Source organism: Scyliorhinus torazame, chromosome 1, assembly GCF_047496885.1.
Source record: "Scyliorhinus torazame isolate Kashiwa2021f chromosome 1, sScyTor2.1, whole genome shotgun sequence".
NCBI classification, from domain to species: domain Eukaryota; kingdom Metazoa; phylum Chordata; class Chondrichthyes; order Carcharhiniformes; family Scyliorhinidae; genus Scyliorhinus; species Scyliorhinus torazame.
This window is the reverse complement of record NC_092707.1, coordinates 110,817,301-110,837,528: the sequence shown is the minus strand read 5'-3', so window position 1 is coordinate 110,837,528 and position 20,228 is coordinate 110,817,301. Positions and strand designations below refer to the sequence as shown.

Below are 20,228 nucleotides of genomic sequence, written 5' to 3'. Positions count from 1 at the left end.
CTGTCTGTATCCAACACTGTCCCAATACTGTCCACACTCACCCATCTCCTATCTCAGCTACTGTCTGTATCCAACACTGTCCCAATACTGTCCACACTCACCCATCTCCTATCTCAGCTACTGTCTGTATCCAACACTGTCCCAATACTGTCCACACTCACCCATCTCCTATCTCAGCTACTGTCTGTATCCAATACTGTCCCAATACTGTCCACACTCACCCATCTCCTATCTCAGCTACTGTCTGTATCCAACACTGTCCCAATACTGTCCACACTCACCCATCTCCTATCTCAGCTACTGTCTGTATCCAATACTGTCCCAATACTGTCCACACTCACCCATCTCCTATCTCAGCTACTGTCTGTATCCAACACTGTCCCAATACTGTCCACACTCACCCATCTCCTATCTCAGCTACTGTCTGTATCCAACACTGTCCCAATACTGTCCACACTCACCCATCTCCTATCTCAGCTACTGTCTGTATCCAACACTGTCCAAATACTGTCCACACTCACCCATCTCCTATCTCAGCTACTGTCTGTATCCAACACTGTCCCAATACTGTCCACACTCACCCATCTCCTATCTCAGGCATTGTCTGTATCCAACACTGTCCCAATACTGTCCACACTCACCCATCTCCTATCTCAGCTACTGTCTGTATCCAATACTGTCCACACTCACCCATCTCCTATCTCAGCTACTGTCTGTATCCAACACTGTCCCAATACTGTCCACACTCACCCATCTCCTATCTCAGCTACTGTCTGTATCCAACACTGTCCCAATACTGTCCACACTCACCCATCTCCTATCTCAGCTACTGTCTGTATCCAACACTGTCCGAATGCTGTCCACACTCACCCATCTCCTATCTCAGCTCCTATCTGTATCCAACACTGTCCCAATACTGTCCACACTCACCCATCTCCTATCTCAGCTACTGTCTGTATCCAACACTGTCCCAATACTGTCCACACTCACCCATCTCCTATCTCAGCTACTGTCTGTATCCAACACTGTCCCAATACTGTCCACACTCACCCATCTCCTATCTCAGCTACTGTCTGTATCCAACACTGTCCCAATGCTGTCCACACTCACCCATCTCCTATCTCAGCTACTGTCTGTATCCAACACTGTCCCAATACTGTCCACACTCACCCATCTCCTATCTCAGCTACTGTCTGTATCCAACACTGTCCCAATACTGTCCACACTCACCCATCTCCTATCTCAGCTACTGTCTGTATCCAACACTGTCCCAATGCTGTCCACACTCGCCCATCTCCTATCTCAGCTACTGTCTGTATCCAACACTGTCCCAATGCTGTCCACACTCGCCCATCTCCTATCTCAGCTACTGTCTGTATCCAACACTGTCCCAATGCTGTCCACACTCACCCATCTCCTATCTCAGCTACTGTCTGTATCCAACACTGCCCAAATACTGTCCACACTCACCCATCTCCTATCTCAGCTACTGTCTGTATCCAACACTGTCCCAATACTGTCCACACTCACCCATCTCCTATCTCAGCTACTGACTGTATCCAACACTGTCCCAATACTGTCCACACTCACCCATCTCCTATCTCAGCTACTGTCTGTATCCAACACTGTCCCAATACTGTCCACACTCACCCATCTCCTATCTCAGCTACTGTCTGTATCCAACACTGTCCCAATACTGTCCACACTCACCCATCTCCTATCTCAAGCATTGTCTGTATCCAACACTGTCCACACTCACCCATCTCCTATCTCAGCTACTGTCTGTATCCAATACTGTCCACACTCACCCATCACCTATCTCAGCTACTGTCTGTATCCAACACTGTCCCAATACTGTCCACACTCACCCATCTCCTATCTCAGCTACTGTCTGTATCCAACACTGTCCCAATACTGTCCACACTCACCCATCTCCTATCTCAGCTACTGTCTGTATCCAACACTGTCCCAATACTGTCCACACTCACCCATCTCCTATCTCAGCTACTGTCTGTATCCAACACTGTCCAATACTGTCCACACTCACCCATCTCCTATCTCAGCTACTGTCTGTATCCAACACTGTCCCAATACTGTCCACACTCACCCATCTCCTATCTCAGCTACTGTCTGTATCCAACACTGTCCCAATACTGTCCACACTCACCCATCTCCTATCTCAGCTACTGTCTGTATCCAACACTGTCCCAATACTGTCCACACTCACCCATCTCCTATCTCAGCTACTGTCTGTATCCAACACTGTCCCAATACTGTCCACACTCACCCATCTCCTATCTCAGGAATTGTCTGTATCCAACACTGTCCCAATACAGTCCACACTCACACTCGCCTATCTCAGCTACTGTCTGTATCCAACACTGTCCCAATACTGTCCACACTCACATTCGCCCATCTCCTATCTCAGCTACTGTCTGTATCCAACACTGTCCCAATACTGTCCACACTCACCCATCTCCTATCTCAGGCATTGTCTGTATCCAACACTGTCCCAATACTGTCCACACTCACCCATCTCCTATTTCAGGTACTGTCTGTATCCAACACTGTCCCAATACAGTCCACACTCACACTCGCCTATCTCAGCTACTGTCTGTATCCAACACTGTCCCAATACTGTCCACACACGCCCATCTCCTATTTCAGGCATTGTCTGTAACCAACACTGTCCCAATACAGTCCACACTCACACTCGCCCATCTCCTATCTCAGCTGCTGTCTGTATCAAACACGGTCCCATTACAGTCCACACTCGCACTCACCCATCTCCTATCTCAGCTACTGTCTGTATCCAACACTATCCCAACACTGCCCACACTCACCCATCTCCTATCTTAGCTACTGTCTGTATCCAACACTGTCCCAATACTGTCCACACTCACCCATCTCCTATCTCAGGCATTGTCTGTATCCAACACTGTCCCAATACTGTCCACACTCACCCATCTCCTATTTCAGGTACTGTCTGTATCCAACACTGTCCCAATACAGTCCACACTCACACTCTCCTATCTCAGCTACTGTCTGTATCCAACACTGTCCCAATACTGTCCACACTCACCCATCTCCTATCTCAGGCATTGTCTGTATCCAACACTGTCCCAATACTGTCCACACTCACCCACCTCCTATTTCAGGTACTGTCTGTATCCAACACTGTCCCAATACAGCCCACACTCACACTCGCCTATCTCAGCTACTGTCTGTATCCAACACTGTCCCAATACTGTCCACACTCACGCATCTCCTATCTCAGGCATTGTCTGTATCCAACACTGTCCCAATACTGTCCACACTCACCCATCTCCTATTTCAGCTACTGTCTGTATCCAACACTGTCCCAATACTGTCCACACTCGCCCATCTCCTATTTCAGGCATTGTCTGTATCCAACACTGTCCCAATACAGTCCACACTCACACTCGCCCATCTCCTATCTCAGCTGCTGTCTGTATCAAACACGGTCCCATTACAGTCCACACTCGCACTCACCCATCTCCTATCTCAGATACTGTCTGTATCCAACACTGTCCCGATACAGTCCACACTCACACTCACCCATCTCCTATCTCAGATACTGTCTGTATCCAACACTGTCCCAATACAGTCCACACTCACACTCGCCCATCTCCTTTCTCCGATACTGTCTGTGTCCAACACTGTCCCAATACCGTCCACACTCCCACTCGCCCATCTCCTTTCTCCGATACTGTCTGTATCCAACACGTCCCATTACAGTCCACACTCGCACTCACCCATCTCCTATCTCAGATACTGTCTGTATCCAACACTGTCCCAATACAGTCCACACTCAAACTCACCTATCTTCTATCTCAGGCACTGTTTGTAACCAACACTCTCCCAAAACAGTCCACACCTGCACTCGCCCATCTCCTATCTCAGCTACTGTCTGTATCCAACACCCTCCAATTACAGTCCACACTCACACTGATCCTATCTCAGCTGCTGTCTGTATCCAACACTCTCCCAATACAGTCCACACTCACACTGATCCTATCTCAGCTGCTGTCTGTATCCAACACTGTCCCAATACAGTCCACACTCACATTCACCCATCTCCTATCTCAGCTGCTGTCTGTATCCAACACTGTCCCAATATAGTCCACACTCACATTCACCCATCTCCTATCTCAGCTGCTGTCTGTATCCAACACTGTCCCAATACAGTCCACACTCACACTCGCCCATCTCCTATCTCAGCTGCTGTCTGTATCCAACACTGTTCCAATACAGTCCACACTCACACTCGCCCATCTCCAATCTCAGCTACTGTCTGTATCCAACACTCTCCCAATACAGTCCACACTCACACTCGCCCATCTCCTATCTCAGCTACTGTCTGTATCCAACACTGTCCCAATACAGTCCACACTCACCCATCTCCTAACTCAGATACTGTCTGTATCCAACACTGTCCCAATACAGTCCTAACTCACACTCGCCCATCTCCTATCTCCGCTGCTGTCTGTATCCAACACACTCCCAATCCAGTCCACACTCGCACTCACCCATCTCCTATCTCAGCTACTGTCTGTATCTAACACTGTCCCAATACAGTCCACACTCACATTCACCCATCTCCTATCTCAGATACTGTCTGTATCCAACACTGTCCCAATACAGTCCACACTCACATTCACCCATCTCCTATCTCAGCTGCTGTCTGTATCCAACACTGTCCCAATACAGTCCACACTCACACTCGCCCATCTCCTATCTCAGCTGCTGTCTGTATCCAACACTGTTCCAATACAGTCCACACTCACCCATCTCCTATCTCAGGCATTGTCTGTATCTAACACTGTCCCAATACAGTCCACACTCACACTCGCCCATCTCCTATCTCAGCTGCTGTCTGTATCCAACACTGTTCCAATACAGTCCACACTCACCCATCTCCTATCTCAGCTACTGTCTGTATCTAACACTGTCCCAATACAGTCCACACACACACTCGCCCATCTCCTATCTCAACTACTGTCTGTATCCAACACTGTTCCAATACAGTCCACACTCACCCATCTCCTATCTCAGCTACTGTCTGTATCTAACACTGTCCCAATACAGTCCACACTCACACTCACCCATCTCCTATCTCAGCTACTGTCTGAATCCAACACTCTCCAATTACAGTCCACACTCACACTGATCCTATCTCAGATACTGTCTGTATCCAACACTGTCCCAATACAGTCCACACTCACCCATCTCCTACCTCAGCTGCTGTCTGTATCCAACACTGTCCCAAAAGAATCCACACTCACATTCACCCATGTCCTATCTCAGATACTGTCTCTGTCCAACACTGTCCCAATACAGTCCACACTCACACTCACCTATCTCCTATCTCAGCTGCTGTCTGTACCCAACACTCTCCCAATACAGTCCACACTCACACTCACCCATCTCCTTTCTCTGATACTGTCTGTGTCCAACATTGTCCCAATACTGTCCACACTCAAACTCACCCATCTTCTATCTCAGCTACTGTCTGTATCCAAAACTGTCCCAATACAGTCCACACTCACACTCGCCCATCTCCTTTCTCCGATACTGTCTGTGTCCAACATTGTCCCAATACTGTCCACACTCAAACTCACCCATCTTCTATCTCAGGCACTGTCTGTATCCAACACTCTCCCAAAACAGTCCACACCTGCACTCGCCCATCTCCTATCTCTGCTACTGCCTGTATCCAACACTCTCCAATTACAATCCACACTCACACTGATCCTATCTCGGATACTGTCTGTATCCAACACTGTCCCAATACAGTCCACACTCACACTCACACTGATCCTATCTCAGATATTGTCTGTATCCAACACTGTCCCAATACAGTCCACACTCACACTCGCCCATCTCCTATCTCAGCTACTGTCTGTATCCAACACTCTCCTAATACAGTCCACACTCACACTCACCCATCTTCTATCTCAGCTACAGTCTGTATCCAACACTGTCCCAATACAGTCCACACTCACACTCGCCCATCTCCTATCTCAGCTACTGTCTGTATCCAACACTCTCTCAATACAGTCCACACTCACACTCGCCCATCTCCTATCTCAGCTACTGTCTGTATCCAAAACTGTCCCAATACAGTCCACACTCACACTCGCCCATCTCCTATCTCAGCTACTGTCTGTATCCAACACTCTCTCAATACAGTCCACACTCACACTGACCCATCTCCTATCTCAGCTACTGTCTGTATCCAACACTGTCCCAATACAGTCCACACTCACACTGACCCATCTCCTATCTCAGCTACTGTCTGTATCCAACACTCTCTCAATACAGTCCACACTCACACTGACCCATCTCCTATCTCAGCTACTGTCTGTATCCAACACTGTCCCAATACAGTCCACACTCACACTCCCCATCACCTGGAGTGCCGACCGACGGGGCCAGTGCCAACCGACAGGGTTAACGCTGGATCAGTGTCGATTGATGGGGTTAGTGTTGGGTTAATGTTGACTAGGTTAATGTAGGGTTTGTGCTGATTGATGGGGTTAGCGCTGACAGGCTTGTAAAGACAATCTGCCACCTTATAAGATTGATGTTGGAAGTGTGAATGTGGAGCACTCTTGTCGTTGTTTCACGGCTGTCCTTTCACTTTTCTGCTAATACAGAGAGCAGAAGGCGAAACGAAATACTCAGTGGGTTCCCACACTGCCTAACAGCTCGCACCACCTAGATGCTGTGCCATGTTCCACAACAATCAATCGCAACCGTATGAGCCGAGACAAGAAAAGGACGTTCCCACTCTGGTAAGTGTTATTGCAAATCACTCCGCTCCAGCGCATTTCTGACTATTGCTGTGGAAATTTCACCATAACAAACTGCATTTGAATTCAGTGAATCTGGTTCATTGTGGCAGGCACTGGGGAAATTAGCAGGACATCCGGATTGACTTAACAAGCAAACATTTCCCCCCCCCCCACAGCATTCGCCCTCGCCCACCCCCGCATTCGCCCTCGCCCACCCCCGCATTCGCCCTCGCCCACCCCCGCATTCGCCCTCGCCCACCCCCGCATTCGCCCTCGCCCACCCCCGCATTCGCCCTCGCCCACCCCCGCATTCGCCCTCGCCCACCCCCGCATTCGCCCTCGCCCACCCCCGCATTCGCCCTCGCCCACCCCCGCATTCGCCCTCGCCCACCCCCGCGTTCGCCCTCGCCCACCCCCGCGTTCGCCCTCGCCCACCCCCGCGTTCGCCCTCGCCCACCCCGCGTTCGCCCTCGCCCACCCCGCGTTCGCCCTCGCCCACCCCGCGTTCGCCCTCGCCCACCCCCGCGTTCGCCCTCGCCCACCCCCGCGTTCGCCCTCGCCCACCCCCGCGTTCGCCCTCGCCCACCCCCGCGTTCGCCCTCGCCCACCCCCGCGTTCGCCCTCGCCCACCCCCGCGTTCGCCCTCGCCCACCCCCGCGTTCGCCCTCGCCCACCCCCGCGTTCGCCCTCGCCCACCCCCGCGTTCGCCCTCGCCCACCCCCGCGTTCGCCCTCGCCCACCCCCGCGTTCGCCCTCGCCCACCCCCGCGTTCGCCCTCGCCCACCCCCGCGTTCGCCCTCGCCCACCCCCGCGTTCGCCCTCGCCCACCCCCGCGTTCGCCCTCGCCCAGCCCCGCGTTCGCCCTCGCCCAGCCCCGCGTTCGCCCTCGCCCACCCCCGCGTTCGCCCTCGCCCACCCCCCGCGTTCGCCCTCGCCCAGCCCCGCGTTCGCCCTCGCCCAGCCCCGCGTTCGCCCTCGCCCACCCCCGCGTTCGCCCTCGCCCACCCCCGCGTTCGCCCTCGCCCACCCCCGCGTTCGCCCTCGCCCACCCCCGCGTTCGCCCTCGCCCACCCCCGCGTTCGCCCTCGCCCACCCCCGCGTTCGCCCTCGCCCAGCCCCGCGTTCGCCCTCGCCCAGCCCCGCGTTCGCCCTCGCCCACCCCCGCATTCGCCCTCGCCCACCCCCGCGTTCGCCCTCGCCCACCCCCGCGTTCGCCCTCGCCCACCCCCGCGTTCGCCCTCGCCCACCCCCGCGTTCGCCCTCGCCCACCCCCGCGTTCGCCCTCGCCCACCCCCGCATTCGCCCTCGCCCACCCCCGCATTCGCCCTCGCCCACCCCCCGCATTCGCCCTCGCCCACCCCCGCATTCGCCCTCGCCCACCCCCGCATTCGCCCTCGCCCACCCCCGCATTCGCCCTCGCCCACCCCCGCATTCGCCCTCGCCCACCCCCGCATTCGCCCTCGCCCTCTCCCACCCCCGCATTCGCCCTCGCCCACCCCCGCATTCGCCCTCGCCCACCCCCGCAGTCGCCCTCGCCCACCCCCGCAGTCGCCCTCGCCCACCCCCGCGTTCGCCCTCGCCCACCCCCGCGTTCGCCCTCGCCCACCCCCGCGTTCGCCCTCGCCCACCCCCGCGTTCGCCCTCGCCCACCCCCGCGTTCGCCCTCGCCCACCCCGCGTTCGCCCTCGCCCACCCCCGCGTTCGCCCTCGCCCAGCCCCGCGTTCGCCCTCGCCCAGCCCCGCGTTCGCCCTCGCCCAGCCCCGCGTTCGCCCTCGCCCACCCCCGCGTTCGCCCTCGCCCACCCCCGCGTTCGCCCTCGCCCACCCCCGCGTTCGCCCTCGCCCACCCCCGCGTTCGCCCTCGCCCACCCCCGCGTTCGCCCTCGCCCACCCCCGCGTTCGCCCTCGCCCACCCCCGCGTTCGCCCTCGCCCACCCCCGCGTTCGCCCTCGCCCAGCCCCGCGTTCGCCCTCGCCCAGCCCCGCGTTCGCCCTCGCCCAGCCCCGCGTTCGCCCTCGCCCACCCCCGCGTTCGCCCTCGCCCAGCCCCGCGTTCGCCCTCGCCCACCCCCGCGTTCGCCCTCGCCCAGCCCCGCGTTCGCCCTCGCCCACCCCCGCCTTCGCCCTCGCCCACCCCCGCCTTCGCCCTCGCCCACCCCCGCCTTCGCCCTCGCCCACCCCCGCCTTCGCCCTCGCCCACCCCCGCCTTCGCCCTCGCCCACCCCCGCCTTCGCCCTCGCCCACCCCCGCCTTCGCCCTCGCCCACCCCCGCCTTCGCCCTCGCCCACCCCCGCCTTCGCCCTCGCCCACCCCCGCCTTCGCCCTCGCCCACCCCCGCCTTCGCCCTCGCCCACCCCCGCCTTCGCCCTCGCCCACCCCCGCCTTCGCCCTCGCCCACCCCCGCCTTCGCCCTCGCCCACCCCCGCCTTCGCCCTCGCCCACCCCCGCCTTCGCCCTCGCCCACCCCCGCCTTCGCCCTCGCCCACCCCCGCCTTCGCCCTCGCCCACCCCCGCCTTCGCCCTCGCCCACCCCCGCCTTCGCCCTCGCCCACCCCCGCCTTCGCCCTCGCCCACCCCCGCCTTCGCCCTCGCCCACCCCCGCCTTCGCCCTCGCCCACCCCCGCCTTCGCCCTCGCCCACCCCCGCCTTCGCCCTCGCCCACCCCCGCCTTCGCCCTCGCCCACCCCCGCCTTCGCCCTCGCCCACCCCCGCCTTCGCCCTCGCCCACCCCCGCCTTCGCCCTCGCCCACCCCCGCCTTCGCCCTCGCCCACCCCCGCCTTCGCCCTCGCCCACCCCTGCCTTCGCCCTCGCCCACCCCCGCCTTTGCCCTCGCCCACCCCCGCCTTCGCCCTCGCCCACCCCCGCCTTCGCCCTCGCCCACCCCCGCCTTCGCCCTCGCCAACCATCTCGGGTCAATGCCTGTGTGGAGTTTGCTCGTTCTCCCCATGTCTGCGTGGGTTTCCTCCGGGTGCTCCGGTTTCCGCCTACAGTCCAAAGATGTGCAGGTTAGGTGGATTGGACATGTTAAATTGCCCCATAAGGGGTTGCAAGGTGGGTGATTGGGCCTAGGTTAGGGTGCTCTTTCAGGGGGTCGGTGCAGACTCAATGGGCCGAATGGCCTCCTGCACTGTAGGGATTCTGTGATTCTAACCCCCCCTATCTTTCTCTCCCTCACCAACCCCCTCTCCCTCACCAACCCCCTCTCCCTCACCAACCCCCCCCCTCTACTTGCCTCACCAACCCCCTTTCTCTCTCTACCTCCCTCACCAAACCCCCTGTCTCTCTCTCTACCTCCCTCACCAAACCCCCTGTCTCTCTCTCTCTACCTCCCTCACCAAACCCCCTGTCTCTCTCTCTCTCTCTCCCTCACCAACCCCCCTGTCTCTCTCTCTCTCTCCCTCACCAACCCCCCTGTCTCTCTCTCTCTCTCTCTCTCCCTCACCAACCCCCTCTCTCTCTCTCTCTCTCTCTCTCTCTCTCCCTCACCAACCCCCCTGTCTCTCTCTCTCTCTCCCTCACCAACCCCCCTGTCTCTCTCTCTCTCCCTCACCAACCCCCTCTCTCTCTCTCTCTCTCTCTCTCTCTCTCTCCCTCACCAACCCCCCTGTCTCTCTCTCTCTCTCCCTCACCAACCCCCCTGTCTCTCTCTCTCTCTCTCTCCCTCACCAACCCCCTGTCTCTCTCTCTCTCTCTCTCTCCCTCACCAACCCCCCTGTCTCTCTCTCTCTCTCTCTCCCTCACCAACCCCCTGTCTCTCTCTCTCTCTCTCTCCCTCACCAACCCCCTGTCTCTCTCTCTCTCTCTCTCTCCCTCACCAACCCCCCTGTCTCTCTCTCTCTCTCTCCCTCACCAACCCCCTGTCTCTCTCTCTCTCTCTCTCCCTCACCAACTCCCCTGTCTCTCTCTCTCCCTCACCAACTCCCCTGTCTCTCTCTCTCTCCCTCACCAACTCCCCTGTCTCTCTCTGTCCCTCACCAACTCCCCTGTCTCTCTCTCTCCCTCACCAACCCCCTGTCTCTCTCTCTCTCTCCCTCACCAACCCCCTGTCTCTCTCTCTCTCTCTCTCCCTCACCAACCCCCCTGCCTCTCTCTCTCTTTCTCTCTCTCCCTCACCAACCCCCTGTCTCTCTCTCTCTCTCCCTCACCAACCCCCCTGTCTCTCTCTCTCCCTCACCAACTCCCCTGTCTCTCTCTCTCCCTCACCAACCACCTATCTCTCTCTCTCTCTCTCTCTCTCTCTCTCTCTCCCTCACCAACTCCCCTGTTTCTCTCTCTATCTCCCTCACCAACTCCCCTGTTTCTCTCTCTCCCTCACCAACTCCCCTGTCTCTCTCTCTCTCTCTCTCTCTCCCTCACCAACCCCCTGTCTCTCTCTCTCTCTCCCTCACCAACTCCCCTGTCTCTCTCTCTCCCTCACCAACTCCCCTGTCTCTCTCTTTCTCTCTCCCTCACCAACCCCCCTCTCTCTCCCTTTCTCCCTCACCAACCCCCCTGTCTCTCTCTCTCTCCCTCCCTCACCAAACCTCCATCTCTCTCTCTCCCTCACCAACCCCCCCTTTCTCCCTCCCTCACCAACCCCACTCCCCCATTTCTCTCTCTCACCAACCCCCATCTCTCTCTCTCCCTCCCTCTTTCTCTCTCCCTCCCTCACAACCCCCCCCCCCCCCCCTCTCTCCCACCCAGTTTTGATGACCATGACCCAGCAGTGATCCATGAAAATGCCTCTCAGGCAGAGGTGCTGGTTCCTATCCGCCTCGACATGGAGATAGACGGACAGAAGTTGAGAGATGCCTTCACGTGGAATATGAACGGTGAGTAGCAGCATTGGAATTAACTTGCTGAACCATACTGCTTCAGGCAACCAGTGGAAGGACTTCCTTCAGTCACATGCTTAATCCAGGTCCAGATGTAAGGTGAACAGTGGAAGTCCTTGTAGGAGAGAGAGAGGTGCCTTGGTTCACGATGCATTCAAGCTGCAGCTGTGCTGACTCTTTATCCAGTTCCCCTCACTGCCCATCCCTGGAAAACTTTCCTTCAAGTTTTTATCCAGTACCATATTGAAAGTTATTGTTGAATCTGGTTCCACTGCCCTTTCTGGCAGCACATTTAGAGAATTGTGACACACTTGTGTTTTAAAAAAAAAAAAATCTAATGCAAGGCTCTAAATCAAGCAGTTAATAATCCTGATCCACAACGTTGGGCTTGAACATGCCAAATAACCAGGGGTGAGGATGTTGGTGAAGGAATTCCAGGCTGGCTGTGCTACAGAAAGCTGGGGGATTGAGAAACAGGTAAAATACATTCACTCGATTTATCTTTATTTAATTTCATAATTTTAAATACCTCGAGCACGACACCTCTCAATCTCCTCAACTCGTGCGAATGTAACCTTGTCCTCATAATTTGACTATCTGAGGCCTGATACCAATTTGTTCACTGTGTCCCCTCCCAGGTCACTATGTATCACTGTTGAATTATAGTGCCCGTAATAACCGCGGGATATCCTTCAGCATCTCAAACAATGGTGTAATTCTGAAATGTAGTCACTGTTGTAATGTATGAAAAACAGCACCCAAACTGTGCACTGCAAGGTCCCACAAGATGATTGCATTTTGGTGATGTTGGTTGCGGGATAAATAGAAGCCTGCTTCAAAACAATGCCACTGTGTATTTTATACCAGGTGGCTTGTTGTGTTAGGCCTCCGTTTGATGTCTCGTCTGAAAGATGGAATCTGTGACACTACTGCACTGGACTATCAGCCTAGATAATTTACTTAAGTCTGAAATAAGACTGAAACCCAGGAGCTCTGAACCAGGGGTGTTACCCAATGATGCCTTAGTATTGATACCTGGCCTTGTGTACGTATGATGGAGTGTCAGTGGGGCTGATTGAGTAAGTAGTTGGGCCTACCCATTCAATTCCGTGTTGTGACAGTCTTACTGCATATGCTGTTACTGAGCATTGTTTTTCCTGTTCACAACCAGCTTCTCACCTCCTTTGCAGAGAAGTTGATGACCCCTGAGATGTTTGCAGAGATTTTGTGTGACGACCTAGATTTGAATCCTTTGACCTTTGTCCCTGCCATCGCCTCAGCAATTCGGCAACAGATTGACTCCTACCCAACAGACAGCATTCTAGAGGATCAGTCCGATCAGAGAGTCATCATTAAGGTGAGCCCTTCGAAATGTTATCATAGTCTGTGCTGTGGTACTTGGCCACAGTGTTCTGACTGAGGAAGAAGAATAAATCCGAACAGATTGATGCTTCCAATTCATTGTATCCATACTCCAGCAGCATAGTTAGCAGAGGGTGGCATTCAGTTTGACTGTTGTTTTTTTTTTTTAAAGTACCCAATTATTTTTTTTTCCAATTAAGGGGTAATTTAGAGTGGCCAATTCACCTGTCCTGAACATCTTTTGGTTGTGGGGGTGAGACCCACGCAGACACTGGGAGAATGTGCAAACTCCACACAGACAGTGTGGGGTTGGGATCGAATGTCAGTCCCAAGCACTGTGAGGCAACAGTGCTAACCACTGCGCCACCTTGCCGCCCATGACATTGGGTTTAGCTGATGGGGGGCGCTGCCATTGGGTTTGACTGTTGGGGGGGCTGCCATTGGGTTTGGCTGATGGGGGGGGCTGCCATTGGGTTTGGCTGTTGGGGGTGCTGCCATTGGGTTTGGCTGTTGGGGGGGCTGCCATTGGGTTTGGCTGATGGGGGGGCTGCCATTGGGTTTGGCTGATGGGGGGGCTGCCATTGGGTTTGGCTGATGGGGGGGCTGCCATTGGGTTTGGCTGATGGGGGGGGCTGCCATTGGGTTTGGCTGTTGGGGGGGCTGCCATTGGGTTTGGCTGTTGGGGGGGGTGACATTGACATTGGCTGTGGGTATGGTACAATCCCCTTGTATTTAGTCTGTTGATATTGAATCCCATCCGACACCCTTTGGTGCTAGATATCAGCATGGCACAGTGATTTAAGATGGAGTGGAGCATGAGTTATATTTTATACAAAATTTAATGGCATTGGTGCAGAGTCTGTAATGGATGGATGAGCAGAGTCATTTTAGTTTTGGGCAGAGACCTAACCTATTTAGTGTTGGGGATCCAGTCCTGGTCCATCTCAGCCCAGCTGCCAGTGTTGGGCTGACAGCTGCTTCCAGTTGAGTCCAGTTAGCACTTTGATATGTAAAACCTGCTAAAGATGATCATCTCTGGAAAAGAGCAACTCTTGTGTGAGAGAAATCAATTGGACATGAGCTGTGCTGGATGAGAACCTGATCTCTCATCCTCCCATTTCCAGTGGATCTGCCAAAGTGACTTAATGTAATGTTCCATACTTAGCCCCGTACTATACTCCCTGTACACATACGACTGCGTGTAAAAATGTGGTTCCAACTCAATCTACAAGTTTGCTGACGATACGACCATAGTGGGCCGGATCTCGAATAACGACGAGTCAGAATACAGGAGGGAGATTGACAGCCTAGTGGAGTGGTGCAGCAACAACAATCTATCCCTCAATGCCAGCAAAACTAAAGAGCTGGTCATTGACTTCAGGAAGCAAAGTACTGTACACACCCCTGTCAGCATCAATGGGGCCGAGGTGGAGATGGTTAGCAGTTTCAAATTCCTAGTTTCAAATCTCCAAAAATCTGTCCTGGTCCAACCTCGTGGATGCTACCACCAAGAAAGCACAACAGCGCCTATACTTCCTCAGGAAACGAAGGAAAAATTCGGCATGTCCACATTAACTCTTACCAACTTTTACAGATGCACTATTGAAAGCATCCTATCTGGCTGCATCACAGCCTGGTATGGCAACTGCTCGGCCCAAGATCGTGAACATAGTCCAGTCCACACAAACCTGCCTCCCATCCATTGACTCCATCTACACCTCCCGCTGCTTGGGGAAAGTGGGCAGCATAATCAAAGACCCCTCCCACTCGGCCTACTCACTCTTCCAACTTTTCCCATCGGGCAGGAGATACAAAAGTCTGAGAACACAACGAACAGAATCAAAACAGCTTCTTCACCACTGTTACCAGACTTCTAAACGACCCTCTTCTGGACTGATCTGATTAACACTACACCCCTGTATGCTTCACCCGATGCCGGTGTTACCTAGTTACATTGTTTACCTTGTGTTGCCCTATTATGTATTTTCTTTTAGTGACAATAAACAAATCCAATCCAATCCACTGAGTCTCCCCTGGTGCCCTCATAAAGAAGCACACAATACTGCAGCAGTACTTAGAACAGGAAGCTCCTAGTGGTATGTCCAGGGCTGTGCAGTTTGCCAATACTGGCCAAGTGGTTTGGGTGCATTGCCATTGGGATCTGGTCATTATGTAATGATCACTTGCAGATGCTGTGGAAAAGCACACAATGGCACACAGCGAGAGGAGGGAGATTGGCTGTGATACCCCAAGTGGCTGAATAGCTGGCTACACATAACTGTCTTAACTATGCTTGTGTTGTTCCTTCAAAGCAAGAAGTGCTCAGGTTCCATCTGAATTCAGCCTGCCAGGTCCTCTACCAGTTATTTCTATAGTTGGGGGCTGAGTGAGCCTGGCAAGTAATGAAGTGTTGTGTTTGTGCAGCTGAATATCCACGTGGGGAACATCTCACTGGTGGATCAGTTTGAGTGGGACATGTCCGAAAGGGAGAACTCGCCTGAAAAGTTTGCTCTGAAGCTGTGTTCTGAGTTGGGTCTCGGAGGAGAGTTTGTCACCACCATCGCTTACAGTATCAGGGGTCAGCTGAGCTGGCATCAACGCACGTATGCCTTCAGGTAGGCCGGTGTCAATTGGCAACGGTTGGCACATTTTAATTACTTTAATATTGGTTTACTAGTTTTTAGTGATTTCTGAACATGGATCCTAAATTCCTCACCCCCCCCCCCCCCCACAACAAAAAAAAACTTAGGACATTGGTTCAAGGTTGTCCTTTGACACACTGATTACCTTAATCAACAGGGGCTGGTTTAGCACACTCTGCTAAATCGCTGGCTTTTAAAGCAGACCAAGGCAGGCCAGCAGCACGGTTCGATTCCTGTACCAGCCTCCCCGAACAGGCGCCGGAATGTGGCGACTAGGGGCTTTTCACAGTAACTTCATTTGAAGTCTACTTGTGACAATAAGCGATTTTCATTTTCGCTTCTAATCCCTTAATGCTCCACTATCAGCACCTTTCTTAGACTTGATCGCTCCATTGACATTCCCTTTGTCTTTCTGTCCACAACATCATTGTCGATCTCCACCTATCGCTGGCCCTCTATCCAGCCCCACCGCTCCACCCTCCCTCTTCCCCCCCCCCCCCCCCCCCCCAACCCAACAACAGTATAAATCCGACCCTATTTCCAATTCTCTTTAGCTTTGTCAAGCAGTCATCCTGACCCGAAACGTTAGCTCCCTTCTGTCTCCACTCATGCTGTCAGACCAGCTAAGATTGTCCAGTATTTTCTGTTTTTGTCCCGAAATCTCTCTCGTCTTTCACAGTTCTTAGCTTCTCACCCTTAGAAAACTCCCTTTCTTGGGTCCCAAGTAAATTATCTCCCACTTCTCCACATTGAACTCCATTTGCACAATTCTGTCCACTCACCACACATGCATTTCTATTTGCTGGGATTCCCTACAGCTGTTGAGTCCTGGTTGAGAAATAGTATCACTGAGTACCAGTTAGCATGTGTGAGTCTGCAATTTGAGTGTGTCTGCCCTGGGCACCTGGGCTATGATAACAGTCATGAGGAATAGTCCATGTAGCTCATCAAGCCAGTTCCAGCATTCAATCAGATTGTGGCTGATCTATCTCAATTTCACTTTCCTGTCTGGCCCTTTTGTATCTGTTTTAATTATATTTAACAATGGAACGCTCACAGCTCTGAGCTGGAGAACACCTTGACATTTCTCCTCATTCACTCCTTTATGACTAACCTTTTATCCTAAGACTCCGAGTTTTAGACTCTCAGTCGGGGTTGTGGATTCTCCGTCATTGAACATATTTAAAGCTGAGATGGACATATTTTCAGCCTCAGGGAATCGAGGAATATGGGGAGTGGAGTTGAGGTAGAAAATCAGCCAGGATCATACTGAATAATGGAACAGGCTCAAGGGCAGTATATTTACCCCCGTTCCTATCTGTTAAATAATCTGAATCCAATATTTTACCTCCAGTTCCATGAGCCTTGCTTTTGTGTAGCTTCTTGTCAAGTGCGTTTAGAAAATCTAAATGCACATCCACTGGTCACAATGTCCAATAATAGATACTAGCACTGCTATGATGACAGGCTAACTGTTTTCTCCCACCCTCTTTTTTTTTTTTTGAATAACTGTATCACATTTACTACCATCTAATCCGTGGGGACTGCTCTAGAGTCTCAATTCTGTAAAATAGCATCAACAGTCTCTGAAGCCACATCTTTTAAAGCCTTTGAACCTGGACTATTGCTGGGAACTGCTTCATGTTCTGTTTATTGAGTTGGTTTTGACACTGTTTACTGCTTCCAGCCAGAACCACTGAACTACACTGAGTGCTAGAATCCCAGATAATTCCAGCACCAGCTCGGGGATGAAACCTGGACTCCTATGTGCTCAGTGTGGGGCTGGAGACAGAAGCTGAGATCTTTGACAGTGTCGTGAACCACACTCTCCCACAGCCAACACCACCTAAAACACAGTAACTGGTCAATCATGTCATGGTTCTATATGCAATCTCACTGTACACAAAATGGCTACTACATTCACCTCCATGAGTGACGGCAGTTAATTGTGTGAAGTGCTTTGGACTATGACCAGGCTCCCCATGCAGTATACCTAACTGCTGAGCTGGCTGTGAGGGGGTGCTTTTCTGCAGCCAGTGATTATAATGCCTGTTTTTCTTTCATGTGATATGACAGTGAGAACCCTCTGCCCACAGTGGAGATTGCGATCCGGAACACTGGAGATGCTGATCAATGGTGCCCCTTACTCGAGACGCTGACTGATGCAGAAATGGAGAAGAAGATTCGCGATCAGGACAGAAACACGAGGTACATCCATATTACGAGGACCACCAAACACACTCCCCACCCCCTATTGCACGCCACTTAGTGGCTCCTGCCTACTGTGCCCATTTGGATGTCAGAATAGGCTTGGGCTTTGGCAAAACCTGGTGACAACACAGCCAAGCGGTAAGGGTGATGGTGGACGATATGTTGTGGTTAGAACATAGAACCTGTTATCACAGGGGAGTAGTTGAGGCAAATAGTATAGAAGCATTTAAACAGAATTGAGATAAACTCATCAAGCAGAATAAAGGGAGGGAATATGTTATTTCTGTGTTGTGAATAGTCTGTAATTAAGGTATTATTGTTTGTTTTACAGGCGCATGAGACGTCTCGCAAACACCGCTCCAGCCTGGTAACTGATCCTGTGCATGCCCTGGTCACCAGCCTGGTAACTGAACCTGTGCATGCCCTGGTCACCAGCCTGGTAACTGAACCCGTGCGTGCCCTGGTCACCAGCCTGGTTACTGAACCTGTGCATGCCCTGGTCACCAGCCTGGTAACTGAACCCGTGCGTGCCCTGGACACCAGCCTGGTAACTGAACCCGTGTGCGCCCTGGTTGCCAGCCTGGTAACTGAACCCATCCTTACCCTGGTCAACAGCCTGGTTCAGATAATGATGTTCCTGCAACAATCATCGCAAGGGCTAATTCTGAAAGAATAGACATTCCCCACAGCGGCCTTGTCGCAGACCCCCACACTGTGTATAAGGACTGGTGCAGTAGTGCCAGTGCTTACAAGAGGTCTTGATCTTATCCAGTTCCTATCCCTGCAGTCAGTGCACAGGAATCTTGCCTTAATCTGTTTTTTGTATAGGTGCCCATTGCACTTCTAGAGAAGTTTTTTAAATAAAGTTCTTAATTTTAATTCTGTTGTAATTGTTTTCATATGAATGCCTTTTGATGTGTTTATTATACTTGACAGAGGTTATAAAACTGGTCATAAGTGATGGGCACGATGGCAGAGCGGTTACCACTGCTGCCTCACAGTGCCAGGAACCAGGGTTCAATTCCGGCCTCAGTTGACTGGAGTTTACGCGTTCTCCTCGTGTCTGCGTGGGTTTCCTCCGGATGCTCTGGTTTCCTCCCACAGTCCAAAGATATGCAGGATTAGGTGGAGTTACGGGATAGGCAGGGGGGAGTGGGCCTAGGTAGGGTCCTCTTTCAGAGAGTTGATGCAGACTTGTTGGGCCGAATGGCTGCCTCCTGCATTGTAGGGATTCTATGAGAATGGGTGTCTCTCTTCACCTCTCCCTGTCGATGTTTTGGTACAGAAGTTTGGAGTCTGAGAGTGAAGCGTCTTCTGGAATCTGTGAAAGGGACAAGCTTAATCATGAATGGGTTTTTTTGTGTAAATGTGGCAGCTTGTGCTTGTGTTTGGGGAGAGCAGAGAGTGCCAAAGGCAGTGATGTGCTGAGCTGAATCTTCAGCTCGAAGTTATCCAAAATGGGTTTGATGAGCTTCAGCCAGCCCTTTATTAAATGCTGGCTATAGAGGAGTCTGTCTGTCTCTCCAGGGTCATTCACACGGGGCTTCTATTGATTTTTTGCTTGAGTTGGGCACTTTCCTACAGTCAGACTTTGTAAAACCTAGAACTTAGATTGAGTACTGTGCTGTGCGAGTCCATGGTCCGTATCTTTCCTTGTCTACAACAGACTGATGATGATTACAACTTAATTTCCTGATGATTGCCGTTCAATTGTTGGAAAGGGGGAGATTTTTTTTTTTTTTACCAGACCATAAGAAATAGGAGCAGAATTAGGCCACTCAGCCCATCGAGTCCACTCTGCCATTCAATCATGGCTGATATGTTTCTCATCCCCATTCTCCTGCCTTCTCCCCATAACTCCTGATCCCCTTATTAATCAAGAACCTATCTATCTCTGTCTTAAAGACACTCAGTGATTTGGCCTCAAGTTCCACATATTCACCACCCTGGTTGAAGAAATTCCTCCTTCGTCTTCGTCTTCATCGATGACGTGTTTGAAAGCTGCGAAGAAAATGTCGTAGTTTCTCCGCCCCGGGGAAGTACTAGACGACGAAGGGTACGTGTTTGTCTTCTGAGGAGGTTGGTGCGTTTTTTTGCTGTGGCGTGTTGGAACTGTCGATCAATGAGTCGAGCACCATAACCCGTTCGGAGGCGCTCGACTCATCGATCGACAGTTCCAACGCGCCACAGCAAAAAAACGCACCAACCTCCTCAGAAGACAAACGGGACACAACCGACAAGAGTACCCTTCGTCGACCAGTACTTCCCCGGGGTGGAGAAACTACAACATCTTCGCAGCCTTCAATACGTCATCGATGAAGACGAACATCTTGCCAATGTCATCCCCACACCCCCACTACTTGCCTTCAAACAACCACGCA

The 20,228-nt window shown here is 52.9% G+C and overlaps 1 protein-coding gene across 1 annotated transcript in view; it reads left to right on the top strand.

Moving 5' to 3' along the window:
- Window positions 1-18,726, top strand: part of LOC140410926 (SWI/SNF-related matrix-associated actin-dependent regulator of chromatin subfamily B member 1-A-like) — a 75,313-nt gene extending 56,587 nt beyond the window's left edge. Inside the window, 6 exon segments of the mRNA XM_072499772.1 lie at window positions 6,681-6,818; window positions 11,502-11,629; window positions 12,823-12,989; window positions 15,419-15,609; window positions 17,713-17,844; window positions 18,179-18,726. Coding sequence (XP_072355873.1) covers window positions 6,681-6,818; window positions 11,502-11,629; window positions 12,823-12,989; window positions 15,419-15,609; window positions 17,713-17,844; window positions 18,179-18,218 — 796 coding nt within the window. The 3' untranslated portion in view covers window positions 18,219-18,726.
- The last annotated feature ends 1,502 nt before the right edge of the window (window positions 18,727-20,228 follow it).